This window comes from Seriola aureovittata, chromosome 6, assembly GCF_021018895.1.
Source record: "Seriola aureovittata isolate HTS-2021-v1 ecotype China chromosome 6, ASM2101889v1, whole genome shotgun sequence".
Lineage (NCBI taxonomy): Eukaryota > Metazoa > Chordata > Actinopteri > Carangiformes > Carangidae > Seriola > Seriola aureovittata.
In genome coordinates, this window is record NC_079369.1 from 10,181,991 (window position 1) to 10,200,862 (window position 18,872).

At 39.2% G+C, this 18,872-nt stretch overlaps 5 protein-coding genes across 7 annotated transcripts; 4 read left to right on the forward strand and 1 right to left on the reverse strand.

Moving 5' to 3' along the window:
• The first annotated feature begins 205 nt into the window (after positions 1–205).
• On the forward strand, positions 206–2,159 carry xcr1a.1 (chemokine (C motif) receptor 1a, duplicate 1). 2 transcript variants are annotated; one of them, XM_056379537.1, is made up of 2 exons: positions 206–265; positions 553–2,159. In XM_056379537.1, the coding sequence occupies exon 2, from the start codon at positions 570–572 to the stop codon at positions 1,581–1,583; it is 1,014 nt and encodes a 337-aa protein (XP_056235512.1). In that variant the 5' UTR covers positions 206–265; positions 553–569; the 3' UTR covers positions 1,584–2,159. The 2 variants fall into 2 exon arrangements, with proteins under 2 accessions (XP_056235512.1, XP_056235513.1); XM_056379538.1 differs by having other exon boundaries at positions 215–334.
• Positions 2,160–3,175: 1,016 nt separating this feature from the next.
• On the forward strand, positions 3,176–5,355 carry LOC130170899 (mucin-2-like). The gene is made up of 5 exons (XM_056378597.1): positions 3,176–3,333; positions 3,684–3,879; positions 4,040–4,182; positions 4,371–4,462; positions 4,602–5,355. Exons 1-5 carry the CDS (start codon positions 3,295–3,297, stop codon positions 5,353–5,355), a joined length of 1,224 nt encoding a protein of 407 aa, XP_056234572.1. The 5' UTR covers positions 3,176–3,294.
• A 42-nt stretch (positions 5,356–5,397) lies between these two features.
• On the forward strand, positions 5,398–8,149 carry LOC130171495 (uncharacterized). Of its 2 annotated transcripts, XM_056379541.1 has the most exons (8): positions 5,401–5,440; positions 5,545–5,601; positions 6,069–6,152; positions 6,314–6,405; positions 6,499–6,557; positions 7,307–7,480; positions 7,590–7,624; positions 7,772–8,149. In XM_056379541.1, exons 1-8 carry the CDS (start codon positions 5,438–5,440, stop codon positions 7,877–7,879), a joined length of 612 nt encoding a protein of 203 aa, XP_056235516.1. In that variant the 5' UTR covers positions 5,401–5,437; the 3' UTR covers positions 7,880–8,149. The 2 variants fall into 2 exon arrangements, with proteins under 2 accessions (XP_056235515.1, XP_056235516.1); XM_056379540.1 differs by having other exon boundaries at positions 5,398–5,601.
• Positions 8,150–9,659: 1,510 nt separating this feature from the next.
• On the reverse strand, positions 9,660–14,776 carry LOC130171489 (torsin-1A-interacting protein 2-like). The gene is made up of 8 exons (XM_056379532.1): positions 14,579–14,776; positions 13,171–13,293; positions 12,900–13,076; positions 12,334–12,438; positions 12,105–12,242; positions 11,867–11,983; positions 11,716–11,772; positions 9,660–11,621 (listed from the first exon to the last, which is right to left on the reverse strand). The coding sequence occupies exons 1-8, from the start codon at positions 14,649–14,651 to the stop codon at positions 10,837–10,839; spliced, it is 1,575 nt and encodes a 524-aa protein (XP_056235507.1). The 5' UTR covers positions 14,652–14,776; the 3' UTR covers positions 9,660–10,836.
• LOC130171490 (torsin-1A-interacting protein 2-like) lies at positions 14,755–18,789 on the forward strand. Its single transcript, XM_056379533.1, has 8 exons — positions 14,755–14,889; positions 15,468–15,569; positions 15,755–15,856; positions 16,056–16,190; positions 16,390–16,518; positions 16,724–16,942; positions 17,138–17,296; positions 17,482–18,789. The coding sequence occupies exons 2-8, from the start codon at positions 15,518–15,520 to the stop codon at positions 18,255–18,257; spliced, it is 1,572 nt and encodes a 523-aa protein (XP_056235508.1). The 5' UTR covers positions 14,755–14,889; positions 15,468–15,517; the 3' UTR covers positions 18,258–18,789.
• Positions 18,790–18,872: the final 83 nt, after the last annotated feature.

An 18,872-nucleotide genomic window follows, 5' to 3' on the forward strand; every position in this document is an offset into this window, starting at 1 on the left:
CCCATATTTTGAGACATCTGATCCTGGGATTTCTATCAAAACATATTCTATACAGGTGCATCTTTAAGACCTTGCTTTTATGATTAGATAATTGGCAAATCTATTTTTGAATAGATGTGTAGTGCAAGCAGAACTGAGGACATAGTCTGGTGAAACCAGAACTAGGAACAGAAATTAGATAATTAAAGCTACCCCTTTCTGAGTTCGCTAGTCTGAATAGGGAAAGCATCACATCCAACAACATATCAGTCCCATCGAACAGAAGGTAGTTAATTTTTTTTTTCTTTACAATACTATTTTGTGCTCACAAAAGGAATTCCAGTGTAACATGTTGGTAGGTGCATCCTCCATATCTGTACTTTATATACAGTCTATGATGTGTACACTCATTTACATTTACTCATTTGACAGATGCTTTTATCCAAAGGGACTTACAAATCAAGGAAATCACTAAAGCTGCAACACTCAGTCACTGCAAAGCTGAAAGTAATCATGTGTAAGGCAAAAATAACCTGCATTAATGCATGCACTAATCCTGTATTTGTTTTCTAGATCCGAGTTCAACAGCAATGAATGACAGTTTAAATAACAGCCTATATGATTACGACTATGAAGATGAAGTCTGTGAAAAAGGCTCGGTGGTCAAATTTGGATCCATCGCCATTCCTGTTTTCTTCTCTGTTGTGATAACGCTGAGCCTCACAGGGAACATCCTCGTCCTTGTTATCCTGGCTCTGTACGAAAACCTGAAGTCTTTCACCAACATTTTCATCCTCAACCTGGCCATCTCTGACCTCGTCTTCACCACCGGTCTCCCTTTCTGGGCCATTTACTACATCTGGGGATGGGTGTTTTCAGAGATTCTCTGCAAAATTGTGACTTTCGTCTTCTTCACTGGGTTTTACAGCAGCATCCTCTTTTTGACCATCATGACCATCTACAGGTATCTGGCCGTTGTCCACCCTCTCTCTGACCTGAGCACACCAAAATTCAGCACCGGCGTTTTTCTGTCTTTCTTAATGTGGATAATCAGTATTGGAGCAGCCATGCCTTCTTTGTTCTACAGCTCTCTCGTCAAAATCCCCCACAAGGGTAAACACTCTATGGGCTGTGAATGCCAAACCATCATGTGGGAAATCATAGCTGTTTCTCAACAGAATATTTTCTTCATGGTTGCTTTTGTGGTGGTGGGTTTCTGCTACATCCAAATACTGGGAAAAATCACAAGAACAAGATCCCACACAAAGAACAGAGCAGTTAAGTTAGTCTTCTGTATCGTGGCTGTGTTCTTCATCGGCTGGGTGCCATACAATGTGGTCATCTTTCTGAAGACTTTGGCTGACAATTTGGTGCCACCGTTTGATAACTGTGAGTTGAGCATCCAGATTGATTATGCGTTCTATGTGTGCCGACTCATTGCTTTCTCCCACTGCTGCCTGAACCCTGTCTTTTATGTGTTTGTTGGTGTGAAGTTTAGAAGTCATTTGAAATCAATGCTGCATCAAATGTTCAGTAAGCCAAATCCAGTCAAGGAACAGCAGGCTAGAGCACAGAACTTCATCTCACACGGATCAATGTACTAGTTGCTGTTCAATTATATAATTTTTCTTGAATTTGCTTGTGCATCACTGATTTTAAAAAATGCATTCAGTGCGTATTTGGTAGGATCCACTTGGTTCATATGTTGCAGTTTGCATGCTGCACTCAAAATCCAAATGTGACTTTTGCTGTTTACTGTTGGATTTGTGCCTCTGTGTTAAACCTTTTTCATAACATGTAGCTTGTACAGGATGAAGTTAATTACTGGCAGTTTTAAAGGAGGTCATGTTTTTAATGAGCAGGTGAAAATAGGAATTTGTTGCTGTGGAAGTGGCGCTACTATAGTAAATATCGTCACAGTGCCAATGATGCTTAATCATAAATATAAATGAGTTATTACTTATCGCTTATCATGATTTTTTTCCTATAAATTTTTCTGACTGTTTCATTATATACAATAGCTAAATATTGGGGGTTTTTTTTTACATATATTGTCATTAATTGCAAGGACTTTGTTAAAAATGTTGTTTGTTAATGTTTTTTTGTTTTCATATGTTCAATTCTGAAAAACTGCATTTCTTCGTTCCTTTGTACAATAAAATCAACTGACAATGATTTTTTAAACTGACCACGTGGTTTTCCTTTTTCATTTTGCGCCTCGCCCAAATGGTTGATATATGACCATAAACAGCTAAATCTGCATTTCCAACAATCTGCATAGATGATCAGAGTGATCATTATTATGTTCATATGTGGCTTTGCTGATTCATCATTAACAGTATTAGCACTGAAAGCATTCATAATACTGTCAACAATTATACATTGGAATAACTTTACATTTTGCTGTGGCCCTATACTCAGCCAAATAAAGACTGATGATGCTTTAAACTTGTTATACTGCAAAATGCAACTAAAATCTACTAAAATACCAAATTATATGTAAATGAAGCATGAAGTCCTTATAGATTGATTTTGAATTGACTTTGATTTGAGTTATTCATCAGGGACCTATTTTGAGTTGAATTTATGTTGTGTGCAGTGTTATCAGCAGTATTAGAATTCCTACAATGGTTGTGGGCTTATCTCAACATGATCAAATCTATTTATTTATAACTCTGGGTGTTGTGTGTTTGCGTACTCGTGATTTGTCTCCATCACATTTGCCTGGCACAATGACAATATATTTATTTAGCCAACTACAGAGCAATGACACTTCCTGTGCTATAATTGTAAAATCCCAAAGCCCCTCTTATAACAGTATCATCTGCTTCTTGATTCGGACGTAGGCAAACACACACACAAACACACACACACACACACACATACACACACACACACACACACATACACACACACACTTTCAAAACAACAATAATCAATAAAGACATTTCCTGTCATGAAATCTCTTTTGAGAAAGACTGGAGCAAATAAGGAAACTGTATGCTGTTGGGAAACAAACTATGAGACTAATCTGAGATATAAGGTAGAGGTCTGATCAGATATAAAGTGAAGTTGTATTTTGTTAATCATTTCACTTGAGCATGTAGGTAGGTTCAGCCCTTTCTGACTTCCTCATTTGGTCCGCTGAGTTATTCCCTAGCACACATTGCACACCTAACTGTCCTGGAAGGAGGAGTGCTGTCTACAGAGACGTTCAGAAGATTTCAGTTTTTCTTGAAGGGACTTTAGCAGAAATTCTCCCTTGTTTTCACTGAGAGTCCATAGTTGTAGTTCAACATCTTAAGTGATGGTTTCATGGTACTAGATGTTGTAAACAAATTTCTTTCTTTCAAGGTAAGAGAATAATTGTTACTATCATTATATATTTAATATTTGCCACTGAAGTCTTAAAAAGCTATAATTCCAAGTTTGAATTTGAATGAAACTGTCATGGAAATGTCAAAGAGATCTCCAAAAATCCTTGCTATTTACTTTTATGTCTAATTTGGTTTAAATTACTTCTATTATACAAAAGAAATAAACATACACACATTTTTTGATTGATTCCAAGAGTAAGTTTATGTGGTGACTCTGGTTATCACTGTGACAGTGTTTCAAGCTAAGTTTATTCATCTTCAGTGACTACACGTTGATGACATTTAGTTTATGGCATTTACCGATGGTATTGCACCCTTGTTTTCCAGATGTGGATGTGGATCTTGATTGGCCTTAACTTCATCTCAAAGGTGCAAGGGTATTCAAACCGTCCCTTCCCAGAGTCGTGCCATTCAATGTTACCTGAGCACAGGGACAGAATAGGTAATCTTGTTGGGCCCCAGAACACTAAACTACCCTTTGAGGTCCATTACGAACTTGGGAATGACGGAGAGCCTATTACAGGTACAGGACTGTCAATCCCCTTTTCCTGGATGATTGTTTATCACTATAAATCTTTGCTGCAGTGGTCATTTACTTTTTTAGCATTATAGCAAGGTTATCATTATCTCTGTCTTCATTTTCCTCCACCATCACACTGATGAATCTTCAAACCATTTTTCAGTTTTTCTTAGAAGCAAAAGCTCCACTAAATTCCGGGGATTTTTGTTGGAGGCTCGAGACACGGGCAATCTTGAGGGTTCTGTTGGAAAATTTATCATACTTGAGTCTTCTAAGACTCGATTCCAGTCATGCAATGGATTACCAGTGAGTAACCATCCCATTCAATCATTATTAGAGGTAGTAAAAGCAATGAATTGATTGAAGTCAATATTCATACTTTCAATTGCTATATCAAAAAACAAATTTAAATGAACTTGAAGTGTGAATTCATAGTCAAAGCCTTATTACGCTGTCTTATGGATGTGACGGGTTACTTATGTGACTGTCCTCAGGACTCGGCTGTTCGTCAGGCCAACAAACTAAAACAGACTTCGGTGCGAGTTAACTGGACAGCAGAGGGCGCAGAGCTAGACATCACTTTCAGGTTACTTTTAAGTATTTTGTACACTTAAACTTTCCTGTAAAACCCAAGAACCAAACTCAGCTGCTCCAGTTTCTCTTTATATTACAATGAGGAGCAAAAGGATTTACATTATCATCTGTTCCTGTCTGATACGTTTCAGAGCCACATTTGTTGAGTCTTTCTGGAAATTCTGGAGACCAGTGGATGTGAAGGTCATTTTACCTACTACAAGTACTACAAAGCCCACTACTACTACAAGTACTACAAAGCCCACTACTACAAGTACTACAAAGCCCACTACTACTACAAGTACTACAAAGCCTACTACTACAAGTACTACAAAGCCCACTACTACTACAAGTACTACAAAGCCCACTACTACAAGTACTACAAGGCCAAGTACTACTACAAGTACTACAAAGCCTAGTACTACATGTACTACAGAGCGAAGTACAACAAGTACTACAGAGCCAAGTACTACAACAAGTACTACAAAGCCTAGTACTACAACTACTACAGCGCCAAGTACTAAAAGTACTACAGAGCCAAGTACTACAAAGCCAGGCACTACAGCAAGTTCAACAGAGCCAAGTATTACTGCAAGTACTACAAAGCCCAGTACTTCAAGTACAATAAAACCAAGCACTGCAGCAAGTACTACAAAGCCCAGTACTATAGGTACTACAAAACCAAGCACTGCAGCAAGTACTACAAAGCCCAGTACTATAGGTACTACAAAACCAAGTACTGCAGAAAGTACTACAAAGCCCAGTACTTCGAATACTACAAAACCAAGTACTACAGCACCAGGACCTGGGCCAATTCCAAGCTTAATACTTCAAAAGGCAAGTATGAGCAGTTTATCTCCTATTACAAGTATTACAGCCAGTGCAACTGACAAGATTCTGACCTAAAAGAAATAATTGTTTCTCTTTCTTTTATCTTTAGGCCATTCCTATTCTGACAAGTGTCAGCTGTTCTTTTAAACAAGTGGAAATGGTATTGTATTAATAAACTTTTGTAGTATGGTGAGATGCTGTTGTCAAAAGAATCTAAATATACATGAAGAAGATAAATTGCTCTCTCACTCGGTCACTTGTCAGGAACTGTCAAACATTGTCACCATCTTCAACAGCCACCTTCAATCTTCTGAAATTAAGGTAAGGCTTTTGGGGCTGTTGTTGTCATAGTTACTGGTACTAGATGTCCTCATCTTGCACCCCCTTGCGTAAATTGAATTGCAGAGATGCTGAAATGGACGCTGAGAGAGGCTGAAACCACCACTAACAATAAAAACTACAACTGTATAGATAATTACAGAATTTAATTACAGTGCATGACCTTTGACCTTTGTTCATTTTCTGTTTTGCATTTTGTATGCATATTTTTCTTCAGATTTTTTAATGTCTTTTTGTCAATGTAACTTATTTTTGTTAAATATAAAAGCCCATCTAGGGAAAAGCATTGAATTGCAAAGCAGCATCGTCTGTAATGATATACGGCATTTGTAGGCTCAGTCTCAGCCTGTGCTTATTTACAGTATCTGAATCTTTAATGACAAACACTAGATGCAAACTAATAATCCAGGTTCACTGAAACAATTTAGTGCATGTTATTTCTTTTTTAGGGGTTCAAGATATTGTGCTGTGTGCTTTGTGCAGCAGTTGAAATATTGGCTGTGAATCTGGTATATATGGGGGATTCCCATGATGTGAGTAATAATCAGCAGTTTGCAACACTTCTTTTTATCTATATTGAAATTTCTGAATTGCTCTAAGGTTATTTTCAATGTGTGTGTGTGTGTGTGTGTGTGTGTGTGTGTGTGTGTGTGTGTGTGTGTGTGTGTGTGTGTGTGTGTGTGTGTATGTTTAGGTCATTCTTGCAGCTCTTCTGTTTGTGGTTATAGTGATTAATTTCATAGATCTGGTAATCGTTTCTCTGCCATTTGGACCCACTCATGAACTGTAAGTTCAACACCTCTTCTTCTGCCTGAATATCTGACTTGACCTTTACATCAACACTTTGTGCACTACTGTTTTTCTTTTGCTCTGTTCCAGAAAGGACAGCCGTGACCTTGCTGCCAAAGTGTGTTTTGTCATTCATGAGATTTTTGCAAGTAAGGAAATTCAAAATTCTAAGATTTGGTGCATGCATTTTGGTCTGTGAGAAGACTTGTTGTTTAATGTATTGAAAGCAATAGTGTGACATTTTGGGAAATGCACTAATCTGCATTTTTGCTGGGAGTTAGATGAGAAGACTGAAAGCAGTTTCATGTGTATCAGGTAAATAACTGGAGAAGCATTTGATTTGATTAGCTTAGAGCAAAAACTGGAAATAGGGGGAAACAACCAGCCTGACTCTGTGCGAGGGTAACAAAAGCTGCCTACTAGCACCTTTAAAACTCACTAATTAACGCTCTTTCTTATTTGTTGCTGCTTCAGGCCAAGCAATGTTCAAAGATAAACTCCTGTAAAACTGCAACTTGACATATTTAAACTTCAAGTTTTGTACCAATCGTACAAATGAGATAAGAGATGTTGATTAGTGAGCATAAGAGTTTCACAATAGGCAGACCTTCGAACAGAGCCAGGCTGGTTGCTTCCCCATTTCCCCCATCTTTGTGTTGATGCTAAGCTAACCAGCTGCTGTCTGTCACTGTATATTTACCAGACAAATATGAGAGTGGTATACACCTTCTCATCTAACTCTTAAAGAACGCTTTAAGCACATTTCCCAACCTATCGTACTATTGCTTTTAAACATCAGAGAGGCTAACACAATGTCACAGCTCACACCATCTCTTCAGAGAGTCGCCGTTGCCTGTTTATTTCTCTGATTTCATTTCCAAATCTGTTTTACACACAGTTGCCATCGTCATTATTGGTGTTTTGAAGATAGACAAATGCAGGCACCACATGAGAGAGTCTTGGCTTCTGAAAGTGATGGTCGCTTACGCCGTGTGGGTTTTTCTGTTTACAACCATCTGGGTTTTCTTACCCAGAACTTGCAAACAAACAAGACCGAAGAGAGGCAAAACAGGTGAATGACTTAGTAATATAGCTCTGTTTGAATATAATATTATGTATTAAATACTGTATGGATTCTTATGAAGAACAAAATGATATTGTTTACTTTTTTTCTGTTACAGAGAGTTCAAAGAGTGGTGAGGAAGGGAAGCGAATGGTGAGAGCCTGTTCACATTATGGCAATACAACACGTTTTGATTTGAACATTTTGAATTATCATGACAACTATCTTCACCAGAAGAAATCCAAGAATACAGTAAAAATGGCCACATCTGTTTTTCACCATTGTATCTGTGAATTTCAGCCTAGTGCAGAAGTGACTGTCATTGCTGTTTCAATCATCGTCATCGCTGGAACCATATCTTTCGCTGTGGCTGTCATTGTTGGGATATCTGGGTGTCGGGAAGAATAGGCTTGTGCACCCAGATTCATGGAGATGTGCTGGTACTTTGCGTGTGTTTCACAGTTGTTTTTCTGTTTGATACATTTCATTTCTATTTTGTCATGCTTTTATCAAGTTATTCATTAATAAAAATTCAATTTGATTACAAATTGTAGCTTTTGTGAAGGTAATAAAAATGTACATTTGAAACTGTATTTCCCTGACGCCTTATGAGCTGTAAATTCTGTACATGTTGTTTTCCAAATTAAAATAAAGATAAAGTCGCCAAAAGTACAACATATTAAACAGTCTGACATTGTTTGTTTGTTTTTCATTTTCCAGGGAAGTTCATATCACTTCTTATCAGAGTGAAACTCAAACACCGTACCAAAGTTCATAATGAGATCACGGTGGTGTCATCTGCGAATGAATTTAATGTCCAATGATGACAACCAGTCATCACTAAGGGGATGTGTGTGTGTGTGAAATGTGCTTCTTATATGAAAATCAAGTGTTTCATGTGGTTGAAGTACTGTACTTATAAAAAATCTATGTATCAAAATTATATAAAATGTGGAGCACTCACTCATGCCATATATTTACATTTACATTTTTACTCATGTGGCGCACGCCTTTAAGCAAAGCGACTTACAAGTGAGGGACATCACCTAAGCCTCAGTGCAGTAGGAAACCTTGGCTCAAGTACTTAGTACTAATTTCCTTTTGTGTTTAAGGGCAACGGTAAGCCCACCAGATGAAACTACAGTTCATACTAACAGCTAACTGTCTGTAATTCATTAATAAGTGTTATTCTGCCGTGAACCACGAGTGCATGATATCACCAAACTTAAATTCATTGTTGCAGTTATCTTTAATTTCTTATCTTCCTTCTTTAAATTCCCCACGATGAGGCCCTTAATTTTATCTTTTATCTTTACAACAACTTCATCATGTCACAGCTATTTATTGTGGACTGCAATATGATACACTATATGAACAAGTTTGTTTTTTTAGTGTTGCTCTCAAGTCACTGAAAAGTATCCTCCAAGGTTTTAACACAAGGACTGACCATATATGAGCTCTAAACAATAAGGTCTCGGAGCGCAGTCTTGGAGAGCAGAAGGTGGAGGCCACAAAAATTTTCCAAACATTTGGGATACTTGCAGATCTGCACAGTTAAACCAATATTTTTGTGCTAAAAGTTCAAAAAATTTTCAAAACAATTTACATACACAAGTCAAACCCATGTGGATGGTTGAGACTGAAATGTTAATGTGTTATGGCAGGTCAGTTGTGTTAAATCACACGGAAATCAGATGTTTTCTATGTAAACAAGTATATATATATACTGTAACTTTAAAAATATTTTGGCCCTAAATCTTTATACACTCATGTTATTGTCTGCATATTTGTTAATCATTCTTTGGTTTTATGATTCTTTTGAAATGGCTAACGCTCAGACTGATGACTCATCCCACCATTAAACCTCTGCCAAAGTGAGAGCAATTTGTTAACCGCTGAGGAATTGATTTAACCTGCTGTAACTTCCTTGTTTTTTACACTCATTGACATTTATTTTCACCTACTGCTTGTCAACAACATTGTAGTTATTTTACACAGCTGAGTTCCAAACAAATTATTAATACAATGTAGACAAGATATGCAGTGTCTGTAAAAACAACTGTCATGAAATACATTTTTGAACTTAACTGCTTAACTTAAAGTCCTTTGTCACAAGTGGAGAACTTCCTCTTTTTGCTCTACCTCTGTTCCAGAAACTAAACAGACATACAGAGACTAAGAACAACTCTTCTAGGTATCAAAATAATCTTTATTGAAAATATTCAGGTCTTCATATGAACAACACAAATTCATGTCAGAATAATAACAACATAAGAGGAATGAGTGATAAAGAAAAGAAACACTTTAAAACGAACCCTTTGTAAATCAAATCTTTCAGTAAGAAAGCTTGTCTGAGTCTGACATTGTTGTCAAGATACAGTATCAAATGACTGAAGTGTTTCTGTGATTTTCATATCCTCCATACTCGGTTTAAAGGCACATTGTGTGATAATATTTAGTAAAAACATTTGTAAAAACTCAAATCACGTCATGAGAACCTGCGTGTTTTTATGTTGACAGCAATCTAAGTACGTTTCAGTGGTAAGAAGAATGAACCTGTTCATATCCAATATATATATATATATATATATATACACACACACAGATATCAAAATATATTCCAGTCTTGGAAAAAGACATTTTATCACAAATATACACATTCACAAAAAAAAAAACGAAGAATATAAAATATTTATCTTATTAAAAGCCAGTACTATTGATTTGATGGCTGGTTAATGAAAAGCCAAACATTTTTAGTGCAAAATCAAATCACGAAATAATGAAATGCAAATGGGGACGTTGTAAAGAAGTATAAAGCAAGCGAACAGTGGTCTCTGAGATTTGGTACAAAACAAGAAACAGGAAAAGGAAATATTTCTTTAATTAACTCCAAAGAAGGACCCAGTGTAATCCAAGCTCATCATTCAGCAGAAACTCTTTTTTTGGAGATTGGAAATATCCATTAAAAAGCAGCTGAACACAGTGCTCTCTATCTTGTATATGTTGTTTGTTAAATCTGCATGAGAATATGCATCGAATACCCTTCTTTGAAAGTGGAATGATGGTGCAACACCATTGTTACTGTACCTAATGCAAAGCCTGTACATGGTCACACATTTAAAAACTGTGCCAAACATTTTGAGCAGTTAAATTGAATCAGACATTGGACTGCAGTTTGAGAATCATCTCTGACAGAGATAAATTAATATAACTTTCAAACATTTGAAATCAAGTCTATATGTGAAACATCACAGCACACATGTTATTTTCGTATTACTTCACCGTTTCATAGCTCCTGCACATTACCAAGAAGGATCGGGCTGGTCCAAAGTGGCATCCTAATTCTGGGATACCAGCTTGGTTCATCAGCATCCTTTCTGCTCTACTTCCTGCTCAGACACCACAGGCAAGATAAGGTGAGAGATGCGGCTCCACAGTCCACCGTACTTGTCAGTGTCCATCTCATTGAAGGAGGTTTGGCTGCTGGAGCCCACTAGCCTCTCCTTAACATAGTCTTGCACCATCTCCTCCACATCCTTCAGACACCTGTCACTGCTGATCTCATCTTGCGGCAGTAGCACAGTAAACAACAAGAACACCCGCTTGTATGCAGCGCTCTCATGGTCACAGTAGCGATAAAAAATGAGGGTAGAGCCTGGAGGCAGCTCCTCAAGGTGATGAATGACTGCCACAGGTTTATTACCTTCAAAGGCGGCTTTCAGCTGGCTGTCAATGTCCAGCTTCACATCATCGCTGTCCTGGCTGGCTTTGCTGGCTCCATTGATGTCGAGGACGGAGGCATTGAGGGCAGACGAGAAGGAGGAGGCCAGGCCCTGAGCCAGGCAGCGCAGCGTCTTGTTAGCCTTGCTGCCAGCAGTGAAGATCAGACTCACTGGCTCTGTGGGCTGGGCTGTTTTGAGGTGCCTCTCCAGGTGTATCTTGCTTCTCTTCCACAGCTCAGGCCGCTGACTGGGGAACTGAGCCTCAAGAAGAGAAAACTGATCTGCAAATGTTTCTGGCTTCACAGCCCTGAGTAAATGCCCCCCAGGATCTGTGATCCTTTGGAGCACAGGGATTTTCTTGTATACCAGCAAGGCAGCAGAACTGAGCAGCACCAGGAGGAGCAAACACCATAAGTGCCACATGAATCCTGAAAGGACACAATTCAAATTTAGTCTAGCAAATAATGTAGGACAAGTATCTTTGGGTGTAAAGACAATGTAGTTAAATTGACTGTAGCTTACCACTACAAGAATATCCAGAGCTTGTCTTGATTTTGGCAGTTTTCTTCATCCCTTTATCTACAAGAAAAAATCTCATTAACTCAATGTCAAAAATGTCGAAGCTACATTACATGTTTCTCGAGATTGTAAAATTCAGTTGAAGGTGCAATACCTTGTTTCTTTTTCTGAACAATTTCTTTTTTAATGTTATTCAAATATTGTTGCTTTGTGACAGCTTTCTCTGAGGCTGGATACATGCTTCCGGTATGGTACTTAACTGTGGGTTTATCTAAATATGAGGAAGAGGAAGAATTTATCAATATAGAAAAAAATATGGTGCACCAATTTAACGCAATTAATTAATGCAATTTTCTAGCTAAAATCTGTCTGAATAATAATGTCTATAGTACCAGCGCTCTTGGCTTTGTCCTCCATCTTCTTCCTGTACTCATCCATGCTGGTAATCGGAGCATGATGTCTGTTTGCCAGTGGTCTGCTTTGAATGGCAGACTTGCTGGGGGTTGCAGGTTCTTTGGTTGATAGTTTTACTGAAAACAAAGGGACCACATTAGGACAACTGTATTATCCTCTCTCAATGTAATCATTCCCATGCACAATCAACCATCAGCATTCTCCTACCCGTCTTGGTTTTTATCCATTCTGCATCTTCATTTACAGCATGACCAGAACTGCAGCGCTCACGGAGCACTACACGAGGGAATAAATTCACATCTCCACTGGCACCTGATTCAAACAGAGGGAAAACCTATAAATAAAACCTCTGAACTGCTTGTGATGACAATAAAAGGCAAACAGTGTCAAACACAAATTTCAAAGCATGACGTATATCCTTCTTATTAGTCATTTATCAAGCAAAATTGCCAAATATTAGCTGATTCCAGCTTTTCAAATGTGAGAATTTTAGTGAGAAGTCTATTAATTTCTTTTTTTTTTAGGTTATTTTTGGGGGCATTTTTATGCCTTTATTTGACAGGGAAAGTGGAGATAGACAGGAAATATGGGAGATAGTGGAGGAAGGACATGTAGTAAAGGGCTGGCTGGAAGTTGAACCAGGGACCTGCTGCTCAGGGCTCAGAACAGCCATATAGTATACACCCTAACTATTCGACCATTGTGTCACCCCAAATATCTCATTTCTAACATTTCATCAAGAAATGATTAAAGCAGTAATGTATAGCCTTAACCTTGGAATATTTTGTGTCGATGAGTGACATGAGAGGAATCCTGCCTCTCCATATCCATTTCCTGCTCTTCATTGTCATCCTCATCCTCAGCTGATTCCTGGACATCCATCTCGATCTCATCACCACTGCCGCCCCCTGCTTCTCCAGTCTCCAGCCGGCTCTTCTTGCTCGGCGACTCTGTGAAGTAGGAAACAAAAAGTCGACTAACTAAAAGCAGACTAAGCGTTAACTGTAACAATTAGAACAAATGCTGTTAACTGAAGCATCCCACCTTCATCCTCCGATCCATTTTCCTTATCTCTGGAACCGTTAACAGCTGCAACAGGAGCTTGGTTTTCTAAGTGCCTTTTGGTCCTCTTCAGAGGGATCCTGGGGGTCGGCTCAAAACTCAGTGCTAATGGCGGAATAGGAAGAAATTAGTGTAATGTGTGAGTGTTCTCAAGCATTGTAGGCTAAACATGTCAAAGATCTCCAAGCGTTCCAAGTCTACAGCGATTAAGCCAGCCACAGCAGGTTGGTCAAAGGGTTTCGTTATAAAACTTTGTGTGAGGTAAAGTCAGCTAGCCCTGAGGGATAAGGCTAAGTTAACCAACTGTCATCAAGGTCCATTTGCTCACCTTTAGAGGATGACTGCCTGGTCGACCGTGTCAAGGGGCCAGAAACCTTATTTTTAGAATCCATTTGTGATTACAACTCGACCGAGCGACACTGGTTGGACATTTGTAGCGAGGCGTGCACTGAGTATGGACAGACGTGCCAGATGAAACCCCGCTTCGAGGATTGTACCAGTTTGCAGGAAAACACGTGACCTACACGTCACCGGTTTGTTTTGAGTGCTTGGTGCCGGATAAAAGCATCCGCAAAAGGAAGCTCTGATATTAAATAAAAATAATTCCAACACAAATGTCATCCTGCCAGTCATCTTTATTAACAGCCCTTTATAATTATGTTTAATGTTTAACGAGTCAATGAAATAATGGAATCACTGTGTTCATAGAAGGTATATCAGGGCTATATTGTTTTTTTTATACTAAAAGGCTCGTAAATGATTTGGCTGCCTGATCTCAACTTCAGCAGTAGATGTCGCTGGTGAATGCGGTTTAATGACGATACGAATAATGAACATGTTGGAGACCCAGACGACTGGAACCCTCTCTGCTACAAAAGGTCTTAATTGGCCATCACTAACGAGCAACTACAAAAACATGAGCTATATAACACCACAGGCATTTCCTGTTATTGTTAAGGGAGACATTCTGTGACCGTACACCGTCGATGTCCGGAAATAATCTCAATAGAAACAAGGGCACGACTGAACGTTCCGCCAAAGTGTTGGTTCCTCTGTCTATACTACATACGTACCCAGAAAAGTAACTAAATCAGTTAACCCACTAGCTAACAAGCTTACCAACAGCTCACATATTATCCATGCTACTACTTCGGCTCAATACTCAGTACTAAAGAAGGAATGGGAAGACATGAGAAATGAAAGTTTCCTGAAACGTAGTATAGTTTAAATAAAATGCAAAAGAACTTCAAGTCTACGCCTATAAACTTAGCTAACGTTAGTCACAGCAGAAAAATCGAGGAATTTTGATATTAAACTTTGTGTGAGGTAAAGTCAGCTAGCTCCGGCTAAGGCTAAGTCAACTAACTGCCATTACGACGCATTTGCTCACCTTTAACGGCTGACTGCCTTGTCGATCGTCTCAAGGGGCGAGACATCTCATTTTCAGAAGCCTTGGAATCCATTTTATGATCACACCTCGACCAGGCAACACCAAAAACATCAGTTAAATAATTCGTCGACAATAGGTATTTCCTTTGATTGTTAAGGGGGACATTTTGTGACCGTACGCCGCCGATGTCCGGAAATGATTACCAAGGAAACAAGTGTATGCCTTAACGTTCCGCTTGTAGATGGCACTCGAAAGATAAGGAAATGTTACATGGGTCATTATCAACGGTAATGTGATCGAGGGCACGTCTGGTAAGAATGCGGGATTAAAAGAATATACTTAAAAGGTGTTTGATTAAGTTAAACGAAGGCTATTATGTTATCACAGACTGAAGCTGTGTATTGTTTTGCTAACTGGTGGCTACCTTTGCTAAACTGTCAGTCAGTTAACCTGCTTGCCAGTTAGCTAACCAATCGTTCACATATTACGCATGCTATCAATTTGGTTCCCAGTGAGCAGGTTTTTCGACAAACTAATACTAACTAACCACTTTCTTCTTCGGTTGATTTACTGGCTCCCAAATTGAGTTGTAAATTAGCCCCCAAAATATTTAGCAAACCCGTCGAAACATAAAATTCAGTGATTTCAGCTTTGAGCTTGAGCGTTAATTGTATTGCATTTTTGCAGTATTTAATGTTTATCAGTCTCTAATCGTTGTTGGTTGTAAATTTTATCTGTGTTAATATGAAACTGCCTTTCAGCCGGTTCCTACTGACATGTAAACAAGCAATTTTACAACATCAATTTGGACTCTGTACATGTGACGATCATCACTGCAAAACTAAAACAAGGGGCTGTTTTTATCAACTGTTACATTTGTTTTACGCAGCTTTGAAGAATCCAGTGATCCATCTTGAGTGAAGTGCCCTTATACAAAAAATGGCAGAGCAAAACACAGATATCAACCAAGAGAACCCAGCTCTTGAAAAAGGTATCACTTACATTGAACTAGTATACTTTTATAACAGTGGTTTACATTTATTGACTTCTTTTCTCACCTAACAAGACTTTGCTTATTCATCTGAATCTATCCAATACAAATTGTGAAACCATGGAATAGAAAGAAAGAAATCCAAATTGACCTGACAAAACATGATTTTGGCCTTGTGTAATCAGTAACAGACACCCAACCCCTGGATGGCAAAAAGGTTGAGCAAGGAGATGGACAAAAACAAGTCTCCCCAGGCTCTAAAGAGACAGACGCTGGAGCTGGAGGGGGTGAGTCTGACATTTCTGTTCTGAAATTTCAATGACTTTTTCCTTTTAACTTTCTGCTGTGAACCTGTCCTTTTAACTATGAAATTAAAAACTGAACTGTACTTGCAGTGGCCATTGTTTTAAACCCCATTTAAATTGTGAGTGTTTAGACACTGATGATCGAGCTGTTGTGGAAGTTTGACTATTCTTGTTTTATCAGGGGATGACTCCACTAGGGAGAGGACAAAATCAGAAGCAACCGACACCGAACAAAGGGACAAAAAGGTTGAGCAAGAAGATGGACAAAAACAAGTCTCCCCAGGCTCTAAAGAGACAGACGCTGGAGCTGGAGGGGGTGAGTCTGACATTTCTGTTCTGAAATTTCAATGACTTTTTCCTTTTAACTTTCTACTATGAACCTGTCCTTTAATACTGTGAGATTAAACACTGAACTCTTGTTGCAGCGGCCATTTTTTAAACCCCATTTAAAAAGTGAGTGTTTAGACACTGATGATCGAGCTGTTGTGGAAGTTTAACTATTCCTATTTTGTCAGGGGATGGCGTCACTGGGGAGAATCTGAAAAAATCAGAAACAACCAATACACAACCCCAGGATGAGCAAGAAGATGGACAAAAACAAGACTCCCGGGGCTCTAAAGACACACACACTGGAGCTGGAGGGGGTGAGTCTGACATTTCTTTTCTGAAATTTCAATGACTTTTTCCTCTTAACTTTCTGCTGTGAGTGCTGAGCTTCTGGGGGTTCCAATGTAACACAACAGGCGGTGGTCACTGGTGGGAAGCCAGTGAGGGAACATGCACATGTAGCTGGGGTATCTTTTTTTTATTGGTTTGTTTCGTTTTTTTTTTTTTTCCTCCACTGTTCAGATGATGGAAGAGGCCCAGAGCGTGAATTACATCCCGAAGACAAGGATGTAAAGGACAACAGAATCCCCCAACAGAAACCATTGCTACAGGAAGAAGAGATGGATAAACAGGGAAAGAATATTGAAAACATTTGCCCTACAACACAGGAAACTACTGACCCCACACTTCCAGATATGCCAGAACAAGAACCAAATTTTCTGCACACTGGAGCTGGAAGGGGTGAGTCTGACGTTTCTATTCTGAAATTTCAGTGACTTTTTCCGTGTGCTGTGGGTGCTGAGCTTCTGGGCGTTCTAATGTTACACAACAGATGGTGTTCACTGGTGGAGGCCATTGTGGGATCATGTAGGTGGAGTATCTGTTTTGTTTTTGTTTTTTAGTTTATGTTAATCTGTTTTTTCCCTCACTGCTCAGATAATGAAGGTGTCCCAGAGCCTGATTTACCGTCTCAATTCAGTGATAAACAGGAGGACAAGACAGTCCGAAAGAGAGTAATCCAACAGAAAAAAGAGAATACTGAAAACGTTGGCCCTATAACACAGGAGACTACTGAAACCACGACTGGTGGCAGAGGTAATATTGTGACTTTCCTTAGGTTGGTTTTAGTGTTTCTAGCTCTATCTCAGTGATGGTTATCAATAATAAATTGTTCTCTAACATTGTGTATTATATATTCCTGGATAGTCATAGTCATAAATAACTTAGGAATTACTTTATAATGTAGTGGTCAAGATAAAACATGTGCTCTCTCTCCATAGGAATGTTCTGGATTTACCTGCTGATAGTGGGAATAGCGGTAGCAGCCATTGTAGCCATTTTATACATCTCGGAGCATCTCCACCAGTCTGACCCTCCACCTCAGAAAGAAGATGTAGCCATCAGATTCATCAATGAGATGAAAAAAGTGGAGAATCAGTTCCCTAACCAGCGGCCTGAGTTATGGGGTAGGAGCAGGATCCACCTGCTGAGGCACCTCCAGACGGCCCAGCCAACAGAGCCAGTGAGTCTCATCCTGACTGCCGGCCTCAGAGCTGAGAAGACGCTACGCTGCCTGGCTCTTGGCGTGGCCTCTGCCTTCTCTTCTGCCCTCAACGTCTCCGTCCTCCACATAAATGGATCCAGTAAAGCCAGTCAGGACAGCGACCAGGTCAAACTGGACATTGACAGCAAGTTGCAAGGTGCTTTTGAGGGAGACAAACCCGTGGCTGTCATTCATCGATTCGAGGAGCTGCCTCCAGGTTCCACGCTCATTTTCTATCGCTACTGCGACCATGAGAACGCTGCCTACAAGAAGACTTTTCTGATGTTCACAGTGCTGTTGGGGGAAGAAGAGGAGATTCCTGCCAAGATTAGTTTGAGTGCTGTGGAGGAGATGGTGGACGACCACCTTCAGAAGAAGTTTCTTTCTCATGGCCGCCCTGTATCTTTTGACAGAATGGATCTTGACAAGTATGGTGGACTGTGGAGCCGTATTTCTCACCTCATCCTTCCTGTGGCAGCAGTTGAAAGGATGGAACATAAAGGGTGCACATAAATATTCCCTCTTGCTTGAACTTTCAGTGTAATTACTAAACTACCACCTTTTAATCAGATCTCTCACTGGGTGACTCCTGTTATTTTGGGGCAGGTAGAGTGATTTTAAAGACCCAAAGGTTTCTTAATATATTGAAGCTCATTGCAGATGAAGGCATCAAATAGAAATAAAAAAGATCATTGTATTACGGAATATTTTTTTTAATTACTGTGGACATTCATCATGAAAAAAGACTGTGGCACTTAAAAGTTATTTAATTTTAGAGTATTGTTCTTCTCTGGGTAATGACAACACAAACATGTGTTACATGGCAGATCTATAATTTTGGTATCACAACACGGGGTTTATTCATTTTTATGACAACTTTCTTTGTGATTTTCAAACCTGCATGGCACCATATGCCTTAACAGAACTTCTCATGCACCATTTTCTACAGACACATACACACGTGACTATTGAAAGAAGTTTGATGAAGGGAAATAAGTACGCAATGAAATGTGCCTTACACTACAAATAAACATCTAAGTTCAAAGGTTTGTTTCACTTTTTGTTGTACCCTGTTGCAGGTAGAGGGCAGCAAAACCTAAGCTGAAACTGGGCTGCAGAAAAGCGACA